The sequence below is a fragment of the Musca autumnalis genome, unplaced genomic scaffold (assembly GCF_047663935.1).
Source record: "Musca autumnalis isolate F117 unplaced genomic scaffold, ASM4766393v1 scaffold_5, whole genome shotgun sequence".
Classification (NCBI taxonomy): domain Eukaryota; kingdom Metazoa; phylum Arthropoda; class Insecta; order Diptera; family Muscidae; genus Musca; species Musca autumnalis.
The window spans coordinates 188,513,766-188,528,452 of NW_027412088.1; the positions used below are offsets into that span (position 1 = coordinate 188,513,766).

Genomic DNA, 14,687 nt, shown 5'->3' on the forward strand with positions numbered 1-14,687 from the left:
TAAGAATGAGTGATGATGAACCCGCAAAAAAGGCGTATAAATACGGGCCGTATGGAGGTTCTCGCAGATCTGGAAGGCCAAAGCTTCGTTGGAGCGAACAAGTGAAACGAGATATCAGAAAGTTACATATCCCAGATTGGGAAAATACAGCAGCAAACAGAGAGGATTGGAGATTTTTTCTTAGTTCGGCTTATGGAACAAATGTTCTGTAAAAGGCCAGCTAAGTAAGTAAGTAATAAATCACTTCGTCAATGGTGCAAAATTCAACCGCAGTTTTGATATGGGTAGAAGCAATTTCTCGATGTATGTGTGAGTTGACCGGAAAGTTCAATAAAATCAATTACACACACGGGGCGTTAGTACAGATCATAAAAATTTTGTAGATTTTTGCCATCGAACGTGACAAGGAACTGGATGACAGGTGGATGGATATAAATATGATGAGCTATTTGATCTTTCATAGGAAGACCAATTTTTGTTCTATTGGAACCTCCTTACTTACTTACCTACTTAGATGGCTTTTATACTAAACAGAACGTCTTGTTCCATAAGCCGAACTAAGAATAGATTTCCAAACGCACCGATCTTTTGCCTTACTTCTCCAATTTTGGACGCCATGTTTTGTGATATCTTCTTCAACTTGATCATTCCATCGGAGTTTTGGCCTTCCCTTGGGGCGTATACCGTCAAGTGGCTCGTATTCAAATGCCTTTTTGGCGGGGGCATCTTTATCCATCCTGATGACATGGCCAAACCAACGATATCGTTGTATATCGATGTCGGTCGGCTGGTATAGCTCGTGGTTCATACGACGTCGGTATTCACCTTCAACGCATATTGGTCCATAAATCTTTCGAAGAATTTTTCTCTCAAACACACCAGTTCTGCCGCATCTGCTTTCGCAAGTACCCATGCTTCAGATCCATACAAAAGAACGGGTAGTATTAGTGTCCGGTAAAGTGTAGGTTTTGTTTGACGAGAGGTGGTTTTGCTTTTAAACTGTTAATTTAGACCAAAGTAGCATCTGTTAAACCAATATTATTCTTCTCTTTATTTCAAAGCTTATATTGTTGGTTTTATTTATGGCGGTACCGAGGTAGTTGGTGCGAGTCTACTGGACGACTTGCGTGTTGATAGCATAAACTTCGTCTTATCGCCGTTGACTGCCAGACCCACTTTGGCAGACCTCTTTCTCAATTTTTGCAAAGGTGGCTGTTACGGCTCGCGCTGATATACCTATTATGTCTATGTCATCTGCGTATGCAAGCAACATTACATCTTTATTGTATATCGTGCTGTTTTTGTCTCTGGCCGTATATATATTCGCATCTCGTATGACCTTTTCCAGTAGGATATTAAATAGGTCACACGATAGACTGTCACCTTGTCTGAAACCTCGTTTTGTGTTGAAAGGCTCGGAGAGGTTCTTTCCTATTTTAACCGCTGATCTTGTGTCAGCCAATGTCATCCTGCATAGTCGAATTAGTTTTGCAGGGATGCCAAACTCAGGCATGGCTTGAAACACCTTTGCTCTAATTGGGCTGTCGAACGCGGCCTTATAGTCGTCGGTCTTCTCCAATCTTTGGCGCAGTGTGAAGATTTGGTCAATTGTCGACTTACCAGGTCTAAACCCGCATTGGTATGACCCGATTATTTCATTGACCATGGGTTTTAACCGTTTACCACAGTATGCTCGACAACACTTTATATGCGATGGGAAGGAGACTTATACCTCGGTAATTTGCACAAACCGTTTTGTCTCCTTTCTTATGTACGGGACATTGTAGGCCGAGGTTCCAATCGTTGGGTATACTTTCTTCCTGCCAAATTTCGCAAATAAGCTGATACATACTCCTTACCAGCATTTCGCCACCGGCCCTGAACAATTCGGCGGGAAGTCCATCAGCTCCTGCTGCCTTATTGTTTTTCAGCCGATTAATGGCTGTCGTAACCTCGCTTTGGCTAGGTGGTAGACATTCAACATTGTCATTTACGATTGGTTCTGGGGTATCTTCATCACCATCCATATTCGATACCAAAAGCTTCATAAAGTGCTCCTTCCAGACCCTCAGTACGCTATCTGTATCAGTTACCAGATTCCCTTGGTCATCTTTGTAGGAGAATGTGCCTGCACTCTGGTAAAATTTACGGACTTCATTCTGACTCCTGAACATCTCGAGTTTTTTTTGGCTCCGTTTTTCTTGCTCCTTTTTTTCCTGAAAATACGCTTTTCCTCTCTCCTCTCCGATAAGTTTCTTTCGTTCTTTGTGTTGCTACTGAATGGATTGTTGCTCTATATGCCGCGTTCTTTTCTTCTGTAGCTTTACGACACTCCTGATCGTACCATAATTTTTTAGGTGGAGGTTTTTGGTACCCAAGTATGGTTTTTGCGGCAGTCTGAAGGGAGTGGGCTATTCTTTACCAACGTGCTTCTACATTATCGTGACAAGGAGTGCTGTTTTCCAGCATGCGAGTCAGTTGAGCGGAGTAGGCTTGTGCTGTCTGTTGTGTTTGCAGCTTCTCGACATCCAACTTCCGTCCTGTGTTAGATCGCACTTTTGCCGCAACATTAAGATGAGTGCGTACCTTGGCTGCTACAAGGAAATGGTCCGAATCGATGTTCGCATCTCTAATCGATCGGACATCTAACACACTGGACGAGTGTCTTCCATCTATCACAACATGACCAATCTGATTTTTTGTTTTCCCATCCGGGGATATCCACGTAGCCTTGTGTATGTCGAGGTGTGGGAATCTGATGCTGCTCACTACCATGTTCTTTGCCGCTGCAAAATCAATCAACCTCATTCCGTTGTCGGATGTTACCTCATGAAGACTGAATTTGCCGACCGTGGGACCAAATATATTTTACCTTCCAATTTTAGCATTAAAATCTCCTAGAACAATCATAATGTTGTGGCCAGGGCAGCGGTCATATACTCTCTCTAGGCGCTCGTAGAATATATCCTTGGTTCCTCCAGGTTCTATATAAGAACACAAAAACAAAATTTTTACCCGATTTTGTAGCTGCTCTGTAGGTCGCAATAATAGTCCAATCGACGGAGCTAAATATCTTCTATAATTATATATCAAGGTCCTCTATAAGATGCTCTCCAGCTCTTCTATAAAAATACATCCCGGTGTTCTATAAAAAGTTCTCCTGGTTTATATTCTTCTATCAGAAGAATTCCAGGTATTCTATGAGAAGGCCTACAAATAGTTTTCTAAGAAGACCTACACGTCTGTCATAAGAAGACGTCTAGGTCTTCTATAAGACGACTTCAACAATCTTCTATAGAAGACGCTAGCCCTTCTATAGAAAATCGTTGAAGTTTTTCCGAGGTCTTCAATAAGAAGACCTCAAACTTTTTTACAAGCAAAATTTTAGCTCTTCTATAAAAAGTCCTCCAATGTACATTGTTAAAGCAAGTAAAGGTTTTAAATCTTTTCGATGGGAGATTTTTTTTCGAAAATAGGGAAAACACGGTAATGACAAGAAATTATAAGGATCGAATTACTTTTTTCCGAACTTTTACCCTTCAAACCAAAATTAGCGTGGATTTTTTTTAAAGATTTTTAAGAGAAACCAAAAGGACAATAGGCGTAGATAAATAAATTTTAAAGATTTTTAGGGTCAACCAAAAGAGACAATAGGCGTGTTTTTTAAGATTTTTGGGAGTTACCAAAAAGGACATTAGGCATGGATTTTTTAAAGATTTTTAGGGGCAACCAAATAAGACAATAGGCGTGGATTTTTCAAAGATTTTTATAGGCAACCAAATAAGACAATAGGCGTGGATTTTTTAAACTTCCACGCTTGGGACCCCCCATTCCGAACTTCCACGCTTGGGACCCACCCTATTCCGAACTTCCACGCTTGCGAACCACCCCATTCCGAACTGCCAACGCCAGAACCATTTTTTGTTTATTTTATTTCGGGAGGTACGGTAATAAGGGGGCCATACCAAAACATGGACCTATGTTGACGATGTTTGCTAGAGATGTTTCATGACCACTGAGAACCTCAAATGTCAAATTGCAGATAGTTCGGATACACATTGTGGCTAAAATTCTCAAAATACCGAAAATCGGGAGGTACGGTTATAAGGGGGCCATACCAAAACATGGACCTATGTTGGCGATGTTTCGTTGGAGATGTTTTATGACCATTGAGAACCTCAAATGGCAAATTACAGCTAGTTCGGTTAAAAATTGTAGCTAAAATTCTCAAGATACCGAAAATCGGGAGGTACGGTTATAAGGGGGCCATACCAAAACATGGACCTATGTTGACGATGCTTGCTAGAGATGTTTCATGACCACTGAGAACCTCAAATGTCAAATTGCAGATAGTTCGGATACAAATTGTGGCTAAAATTCTCAAAATACCGAAAATCGGGAGGTACCGCTATATGGGGGCTATACCAAAACATGGACCTATGTTGACGATGTTTGGTGGAGATATTTCGTGACCACTGAGAACCTCAAATGTCAAATTGCAGATAGTTTGGATACAAATTGTGGCTAAAATTCTCAAAATACCGAAAATCGGGAGGTGCGGTTATAAGGGGGCCATACCAAAACATGGACCTATGTTGGCGATGTTTCGTTTGGAGATGTTTTATGACCACTGAAAACCTCAAATGGCAAATTACAGATAGTTCGGTTAAAAATTGTAGCTAAAATTCTCAAAATACCGAAAATCGGGAGGTACTGATATATGGGAGCTATACCAAAACATGGGCCTATGTCGACGATGTTTCGGGGAGATGTTTCATGTCCACTGAGAACCTCAAATGGCAAATTCAGCTAGTTTGGTTAAAAATTGTAGCTAAAATTCTCAAAATACCGAAAATCGGGAGGTACGGTTATAAGGGGGCCATACCAAAACATGGACCTATGTTGACGATGTTTGCTAGAGATGTTTCATGATCACTGAGAACCTCAAATGGCAAATTACAGCTAGTTCGGTTAAAAATTGTAGCTAAAATTCTCAAAATACCGAAAATCGGGAGGTACCGATATATGGGATCTATACCAAAACATGGGCCTATGTCGACGATGTTTCGGGGAGATGTTTCACGACCACTGAGAACCTCAAATGTCAAATTGCAGATAATTCGGATACAAATTGTTGCTAAAATTCTCAAAATACCGAAAATCGGGAGGTACCGCTATATGGGGCTATACCAAAACATGGACCTATGTTGACGATGTTTGGTGGAGATATTTCATGACCACTGAGAACCTCAAATGGCAAATTACAGCTAGTTCGGTTAAACATTGTAAATAAAATTCTCAAAATACCGAAAATCGGGAGGTACCGCTATATGGAGCTATACCAAAACATGGACCTATGTTGACGATGTTTGGTGGAGATATTTCATGACCACTGAGAACCTCAAATGGCAAATTACAGCTAGTTCGGTTAAAAAATGTAGATAAAATTCTCAAAATACCGAAAATCGGGAGGTACCGCTATTTGGGGGCTATACCAAAACATGGACCTATGCCCATATCCTTGGGGATATAAGTTTGTTGATCACTATGAACCCTAAGTGCCAAATTATAGCTAATTCGGTCTGCAAATGTGGCGAAGAACGTCAAAATACCTCAAATCCGGAGGTACCGTTATATGGGGGCTATACCAAAGAGTGAACCGATATAGCCCATCTTCGAACTTGACCTGCCTATGGAAAAAAGACCCTCGGGTGTAATTTCAGCACTCTATCTCAATTATTGCGGACGCTAGAGTGATTATGATCCTCATCAAGAATATACATATATACTTTATAGGGTCGCAAATGATTAGTTCGATGTGTTACAAACGGAATGACAAACTTAATATACCCTCCATACTATGGTGGAGGGTATAAAAAAATAACTGAGGCGAAATCCAAAAATATAGTCTTCCCTACCTTACCCCTTGGCAACTCTTTCCCACTAATAAATTAAAGTTGTTTTTTTTTTAATTAAATATTATGGCAACGACTATGGGATTAAGCCTGAATATTTTGATAAGCAAAAGCCAGCTTATAGTGGATAATCCAAACATTTTTTTGGCTATTTCGCTTTAAAAAGGCGTCTCCTTACCATTCTACCCAGGCAACTTCCCAGAGTTTCATTGTCTCACGGAAATATGGCTCTTTATCCGAAAAGGAGATTGCTGTTGTTGCTTAACTGCATTCCTCCATATAGAAATTAGTCTCCATGTGTATTTTGGTTCCACGTTTCCTGGGTCATCCTTAATATTTTGGAGTTATTGTATATGTCAATTCCCCGAGAGTTTTCACAATTTCCCCTTTATGTGGAAACGGCGGAAAGACAAACTAATGGAGCATTTTCGTTCAGAATAAACTCCATTATCTTTATTGGTTGGGCCTATCTTCATTTCTTGCAGTGCTTTTGAAAGCAAATTCCAATTAAATCTAAATGAGTTATGACGTAAACAATTGCAGGTCATTTACATTCGCTGTTAACCTTTAAATATCCTTTCACCAATTAAGTCATTTTCATTTAGATTCTCAGGCATTTTCTCATTCAGCCTTTGACAATGGACTCTGAAAGTATGGCATATTCTCCGCCACCGCAAAGGAAACTGAAAAGAAGTGAACAATTGGAAATCTATTGTCTGGGTAACCTCAAGAAATATTTGCAGGAGACAACATTGCATGGCCTAAAATATTTGGTAGACAATTCCTTGACGAATTGGGAAAAGTAAGTTGAGCAGTTAAGACCTTTTAGAACTTCTAATAATGTTTCCAGGATTTTTCTTCTTTTCCGCCTTTGTAACCTGTTCCGGTGTTGTGATTCACCTTATATCCAACATCTATGCCAAGTGGGAAAATACACCGGTGATCATTGGCATTAATCCAGAGTCAATACCGATTTCCATGCTTCCCTTGCCAGCTTTGACTGTGTGTAACATGAATCAGGCCATGTATTCCAAAGTGGTGAATTATACAAAGTCAGCAGTTTTCTTGGTTTTCTTTTAACGTTAATTTCTTACAAGGCATGTTTTTTTCCTTTAGACATTCCAAAGAATATGCAGCCTTAAAATACCTATGCTATGCCGAGACAGCTCTTGATCCCCAATTGGAACATTTGGAGGAATTTAAAAACAACGATTTGGAGCTATCGGAATTTATAACAGCGGTATGAGTTTTTGTTTTTTTTTTAGGCAAAAAGAGATTTCTCTATTTTCTGTGCCTCCAAACCTTATTGAGTTTTGAAATATATTATTACTTTACATTATTATGTTTATTGTCAAAAGAGGTCTCACTGGCCGACCTTGTATAGACCCTGAATATAACGTTGTGAACTGTTTTCTCTTTCAGCATTCTCAGCCTTGCTCTCGTATGTTTGTGGCATGTAAAATATTTAACGTTGATATGAATTGCCATTCGCTGTTTCGTGACATCCTAACTGACGAGGCCTTTGCTGTGTCACCAATGCTTTGCACCCAAATCTTCTTTATACAAGAGAGTGAGTAGAAACTAGTTTGGATTAAGCACTGTAAACTAACTCAAACAAACCACATGTGGCATTCTTATCTCACTTTGTTATATGGAGGAGGTCTGCACATCACATTTTTATATGCTCAGCATTTATGCTAACGGGGGTATATACACTTTCCTACTGGTAAAATGTGTCTTATCGAAATCGTATCGATAGGTTTTCTCATAGATGACCAGTAGGTCCCCTCATTGAGGGCAGGAAATTTTTTTTTATAGGCGACCAACATGTCTTCTCATAATGGGCCAGTAGACATTTTCATAGGGGATCAGGAGGTATCCAATAGGTCTTCTCAATATGTACTCTCATTTCAATAGGTCTACTAATGGAGAGCTACAAGTTTTCTCATAGAGAACAAGTAACTCTTCTCATAAAAAATGTTTTGGTGCTCTCATTCTTCATAGCATGGTCATAGAGGACTCTTCATTTAGGAATCTTCATTTAGAATGGCAGGTCTTCTTACTAATTGTTATATTTATAGGGAGCTTATATGTCCTGTTACAAATGAATAATTCTTCTTCATATTGATGACCAATATGTATGAGTCCGTCCTTGGTGGTTGCATTAACCAGGGGTACTTCCCGCGTGCGTGGAAGGAAGCTCGCGTCGTGGTGCTCCTCAAGTCGCCTGATCGGGTAAGGAGTAATCCTCGCTCGTATCGGGGCATAAGCCTTCTCCCAGTGCTTGGAAAAGTGCTGGAGAGGATTATGGTGGCAAGGCTTGGGGAGTGCCGCGGCGTGAGTCCTTCACCGCATCAGTTCGGCTTTGTCGAGGGTAGAGGTACTGTGGACGCGTGGATGCATGTGCAGAATAGTCTGAGCGGGTCAAGTGCCAAATATGTCTTAGGCATATTTGTCGACTTCAAAGACGCATTTGACTTCCTTTCGTGGAATAGCGTGCTCGCAAAGCTGTCTGAGATCGGGTGTCGGGAGTTTCTTCTCTGGTCCAGTTATTTCAGTGGACGAAGGGCTTGTGTCGTGGGAGCCAATGAGACGGTCTGGACAGATGTGGAGCGAGGCTGCCCTCAGGGGTCTATCTGTGGTCCATTTATTTGGAACCTCATGATGGATTCTCTGCTGCGGGAGTTAGCGACCACTTTCAAGATCTGTGCGTATGCTGATGATCTCCTCATCATGATTGAAGGTGAGGCTCGTGCCGAACTGGAACGTCGTGCTGAGGAGGCCATGGGTATCGTGGGGGTCTGGAGTGACCGAGTGGGTGTTGAGGTGTCAAAGGAGAAGACTGAGCTAATGCTGCTGAAAGGCAGATTAGCACACAGTCGACCTCCCCACGTTCGATTTGGTGACCACGGCATACGGTATGTCAAGCAGGTCAAGTACCTTGGGATAACTATGGCCGAGAGAATGAATTTCCTGCCGCACTTCGATCGTTTGAAGGACAAGTTGACTGCTGTAGCTGGAATGGTCAGAAGGGTCTTGCGGACCGACTGGGGTTTGAGCAGACGTTCCGTGCGCACCATATATGGTGGACTCTTTGTTGCCTGTGCAACATATGGGGCGCCTGTATGGTGTGCTGCAGCAGAATCTGTTGTTGGACGTAAGAAGCTCTTGTCGTGTCAACGTGTGGTCATGTGAGTATGCCTGCCAGTGTGTCGCACTGTGTCCACGGACGCAATGCAGGTGCTACTTGGCGCCCTGCCCTTTGATCTGGAAGCGAGATGTAGGACTGTTCTGTACAAGCTGAAGCGTGGCTTGCAACTGTCTGAGGATGATTGGCTCGGGCCTTCTGATCTGGAGGATGGGGATGTTAGGCGGCGCAGTGCAATCCTTCGGGAGCGTGCTGCTGTTAGGTGGCGGACTAGGTGGACGGACAGCGACAAAGGGCGGGTGACGTACGAATTTATTCGTGACGCAACGTTCGTACTGGACCGCCCAGACTTCAGCTTTAGCATGAGTCTGGGATTCTTACTGACGGGGCATGGCTCTCTAAATGCATTTTTATATGCAAGAGGCCTGTCCAGGACAGATTTATGTGGGTGTGGGATGACTGAGGACTGGAGTCATATACTGACGGAATGTCCTTACTATGATGACATTAGAGTTTTAGTCAGTATGGGCATAACGTATGGAGGGGCGGGGTGGGATTTCAGTAGGGCACTTGGAGACAGTCGGACCTTTAGTTGTTTAAGTAGGTATGCACGTGAAGTGTTTGATAGGAGAAGGACTAGACTTAGTGGAGGTAACTCCTCCACATAGTCATCTCTACAGTTGGGCGTGTTGTGTTGGAGGAGGTTTGGAGAAGTTGAGTGGTGCGGCGTCGTGTTTCTCTGGTGTGGATGTCGTGCCGGTCATCCGTGAGGGTGGCTTCGTCTAGTGTTTGTGTTGTGTTGTCCGTTGCCGCGGTCCCTGTGGGCCCATTGTGCAGTCCGTGAGGGCAGCATGTTAATTGTTTGTGGTCCTGTGTTGTTTGTTAATTCCGCTGGCTTATTTGGAGGAGGTCACCAGTCCGGGACTGTTTGGAGTCCAACTGGTAGTGGTCATTGGCCACGAAGCTTGACCGGAGGCTATATTCTGGTACCGCGGGTGCCAGGTGCCCCCCAGATCCTCGGATCTGGCCTGGCAGTTGGTGTTGGCCCCCTTGTGGGAGCATCGCGGTGGCTGTGGTTTGGACCCAAATCGCGGGTAGAGTTTCGGCTCGAATGTGGAGTTGCATTGCAACCGGGTGCCTGACCCATAGAAAGGCAGGAGTTTAGATAGGCTCCGCTCCTAACCAAGGTGGCGATCACGTCCAAATACGTGTGAGCGAATTGGTACTCGTACTTTCTGTGCGGGGGCGTTGGTAGACGCATTGTATTCACCCGGTGTTAAGAGCACTGTGGGGTAGACCGTATGGTAGGTACCCACATACCACCACGACGTATGTCCTCTCATAGGAAACCAATTTGCATTTTCATTGAGAGCCAGTACTTTTTTCACGGAGTACTAATTCGCTTTTTCATCCTCCATGAGGAGGGGGACTTATTGGAATTTTCACAGGAGGCCGATAGGTCTTCTCATAGATGACTAATTAACCTCCTCATAGAGGACCAATAGAATTTTTTCTAGACTCACCCGTAGGTCCTCTCGTAGAGGGCCAACACTTTTTCTCATAGAATACTTATTCACTTTCTCTCCTCATTTGGACTAGCTGGTCTGCCCAATAGAAGCCTAAATCACCTCTAATAGATGATCAGTACGTTGTGTCATAAAATACAAATCCATTCTCATAATTTGCATATTCGGATTATGTTAACGAGGGTCTCATCGAAATAATGGTTTAAGACCCCAAATATGTTTGGACGAAACCCGTTTCAGACAATTTGGAATTGATTTAGCCATGTCCGTCTGTCTGTCTGCCTGGATAGCTGGAGGGCATGATAACTCTCGAACGGATCAATCGATTCGGTCAAAAATTTGTCTTTAGTAATATTTTGTCCAAACTTAGTTTAAGTTCGAAGATGGGTGATATTGGTCCACTCATTCCGATACCCCTCCCACAAAAGTTCGAAAATGTTCGGAAGATTAGTTCGCACCATAACTCTTGAAGGGAGTAACCGATTTGGTCCATGCACTGCACATCGTGACATTTCTACCCGACTTAGATAAGATGAGTCCATAAGGGCTCAATCGGTCACCTGTTTCGGGTACCTCCCACACAAATTTCGGAAAAGTTCAGTTTAGAACCTACTCTAAAATCGCTTTAATTTTTGTTATAATAACAGTTTCATCAGGGGCAAGTCAATACTTCCTGAGACAAGTAAAAGAGTATCAGTCAGCTTTGCTGACAGAGATATACCCCCCGCCTGTGTATATTGAAATATTTTTTTTCCCCAAAAACGTACATATGTATTTAGGGGGTTTTAAACATTTTGGCTGTATGAACCGTCCAAAATGTTGATTAGGATTACAGATCAAAAGTTTTGCGGAGGAGATACCTGAAGGAATGGATCGACATTGACCGTTATGGAAGTGGATCTCCGTATGGTGCCATAGGGGGTTTTTACACTCTTCGGGCTGTTTGCTCAAGAAGTATGGACGTGCCCTTAAAGTAATTTTACCATCGTAATTGAGGCAGCGAATGGAACTTGGTTCAACAAAAATCAATGTGATTCGATTGCAGGTCGTAAAGTGAACTTATCCGAAATTTTGTGTGGGAGGTACCGGATGGAGTGGACAAATATAGTCCATATTTGAACCTGATCTATATCTGGTAGATATATTAGGATGTGTAAAGTATGGACCAATTCGGCCACTCCCTTCAGGAGTTACCGTACGAACAATTTTTCCGAACATTTTTGAACTTTTGTGGGGAAGGTACCTGAAGGAGTGGACCGATATGGCTTATCTTCAAACTTAAACTATGTTTGGACAAAATGTTACTAAGGCCAAATTTTGGACCGAATCGGCAGAGCCGTTCGAGAGATATCTTGCGCTCCAACCACCTCACACGGTGTCATAGGGGTGTTTTGCAACTTTCAGGCTATTTTCTAAGGAAGTATGTACTTGCCCCTGATGAATCTTATACCGCCGTATGGAGGGCAGTGATTACAAGTTGCTAAAACAAAAATCAAAGAGATTCGAGAGATGGCCCTAAACTGAACTTTTCCGAAATTTTGTGTGGGAGGTACCCGAAGGAGTGGACCGATTGAGTCCATATTGAAACCTTATTTAAGTCAGGTACACATTTCACGATGGGCAAAGTATGGACCACATATGTTACTCCCTTAAAGAGTTATCGTGCGCACAATTTTCCGAACATTTTTTAACTTTTGTGGGGGAGGTAGCGGAAGGAGTGGACCGATATAGCCCATCTTCGAACTTGAACTAAGTTTGGGTAAAATATTACGAAAGCCAAAATTTGAACCGAATCGGTTTATCCGTTCGAGAGTTATCGTGCGCTCCAGCCAGCCAGACAGGCAGACAGACAGACGGACGGACATTGCTCAATCGACTCCAATTGTCTGAAACACATTTCGTCCAAACATACTTGGGGTCTAAAACCATTATTTCGATGAGGCACATTTTGCCCGTATGAAAGTGTATATACCCTCGTTAGCATAAATGCTGAGGGTATAAAAATAGCCTGAAAGGTGCAAAAAAACCCCTATGACACCGTGTGTAGTGGTTGGAGCGCAAGATTCCGATTCGGTGCAAAATTTGGCCTACTTAATATGTTATCCAAACATAGTTTAAGTTCGAAGACAAACCAAATCGGTGCCCCACAAATGTTCAAAAATGTTCGGAAAAATTGTGAGCACTATAATTTTTGTAGGGAGTGACCGATTTGTTCCATACTTTACATATCCGAAAATATATCTACCAGATGTAGATCAGGCTAGAATATGGACTATGTTTGTTTACTCCTTCCACTCCTTCCACACAAAATTTCGGATAAGTTCACTTTAAGAACTGCTCTCATTTGATGTCTCCATTACGACGGAAAACGTTTGTTCAAGGGCAAGTCCATACTTGTTGAGAAACCATCCCGAAAGGTGTAAGAAACCCCAATGGCACCATTTGTAGTGGTTGGAGAGCACGATAACTCTCGAACTCATCAACCGATTTGGTTAAAAATTTGGCCTTCGGCATATTTTGTCCAAACTTAGTTTCAGTTTGAAGATGGGTAATACGGTCAACAACTTCCGGTACTTCCCAACAATATTTAAAAAATTTCACTAAAATGGTATGCACGATATATTTTGAACGCTGCAGTTCGAAGATCCTTTGGAAATGTGTATACCGATGATGTTCGATGTAGTCCTGTTTACAGCGGATCTCCTAATATATTGTTCAAATTTAGTTTAACTTCTAAAATGGCCTATATCGGTCCTCTCCTTAGGGTACCTACCCCACAAAAGTTCAACATTTGCATCTAAGTGCAGTTTAGGGTCAGGTCGAAGATCCTTAGGAAATGCGTATACCGATGCTGTTCGATGTGGTCCTGTATACAGCGGATCTCCTAATATTTTGTCCAAATTTAGTTTAACTTCTAAAATGGCCTATATCGGTCCTCTTCTTAGGGTATCTCCCCCAAAAAAGTTCAACATTTGTGTCCAAGTGGAGTTTAGGGTCAGTGCGAAGATCCTTTGGAAATGTGTATACCGATGCTGTTCGATGTAGTCCTGTTTACAGCGATATTATGTTTTTCGTGGACAAGTCCATGCTCCCTGGCATACTGGTCCAAAAGTTATACAATGACCCACTGAAATGACTTCACGGACGTGATGTCTATCGAAAAGATATGACTCCCAAAAATAATAGATTATGTCCATTCAACAGTATTGCAGAAGAGGTACTTGAAGGAGCTCCTCCGCAACACTTTTGAACTTTAATCCTTATCCAAGTCGGTGGCAAGTTCAAATGTCCAAAAGGGCCACAATATTCTGAAAAAAAAAAACCTAAATACATTCGATCTGTCCGTAGATGAAAGTTTTAGTTCACATAGGCTGAGGGCATATCTCTGTCGGCAAAGTCGGCTGATACTTTTTTACTTGTTATCTCTTTAAGTGGATTGTATACTAAAAATAGATCCCTGTTTAACGATAATCTCTCTCATCTGCACCAAAAACTCCCCACGAAACGAACAGAAGTCAAAACGAAACATTTAATCTGTCTTGAGGCATTAAGTCATCGGTACAAAATAGGTTGGCTTTCTTGCTTAATTTATTTCTGGTAAAGGACTAACAAACAAAGGGCAAACTATTTCGAAATATTTATTCTTTTACCAGAAATTACTTAAAAAAGAATGCACTGCTGCAGTGGATTTATTAAATCCGGTTATGTGTAAACGTACTATGAGATCGTACTCTATTATGGTCAGCTGGTCAATAGTTCACACTCACCGATTTATCGTTACCCAATAACACTACAACATGCCAGCTTTTGATAGCGGAACTCAAACATTATAATTGTTTGGCAAGATCTTTTTCTATGGTTGAAAGAGGTCTATTTCTATGGTTAGAATACCTCCTCCTACGGAGAAGCATGTCTTTTTCAACGAATAGAAAAGACGTTATTCCAATACGTTCTCTTTGGAACAGGAAGAACGCCACTTATGCTAATAAAACTATTCCCACATCTCGTATTTCGATTGCAACATAGTAGAAATCTTCTAAGCATATAAAATTCCATTATTGCCCCTTAAAATACAACATATTTAACAGCTATCAAACA

General features: G+C 41.9%; 1 protein-coding gene across 1 annotated transcript in view; it reads left to right on the plus strand.

The window, feature by feature from the left end:
* LOC141386882 (pickpocket protein 28-like) overlaps window positions 1-7,493 on the plus strand; it is a 167,361-nt gene extending 159,868 nt beyond the window's left edge. Inside the window, exons 8-10 of the mRNA XM_073955784.1 lie at window positions 6,545-6,717; window positions 7,032-7,155; window positions 7,338-7,493. Coding sequence (XP_073811885.1) covers window positions 6,545-6,717; window positions 7,032-7,155; window positions 7,338-7,493 — 453 coding nt within the window. The remainder of the gene's footprint in view (window positions 1-6,544; window positions 6,718-7,031; window positions 7,156-7,337) is intronic.
* The last annotated feature ends 7,194 nt before the right edge of the window (window positions 7,494-14,687 follow it).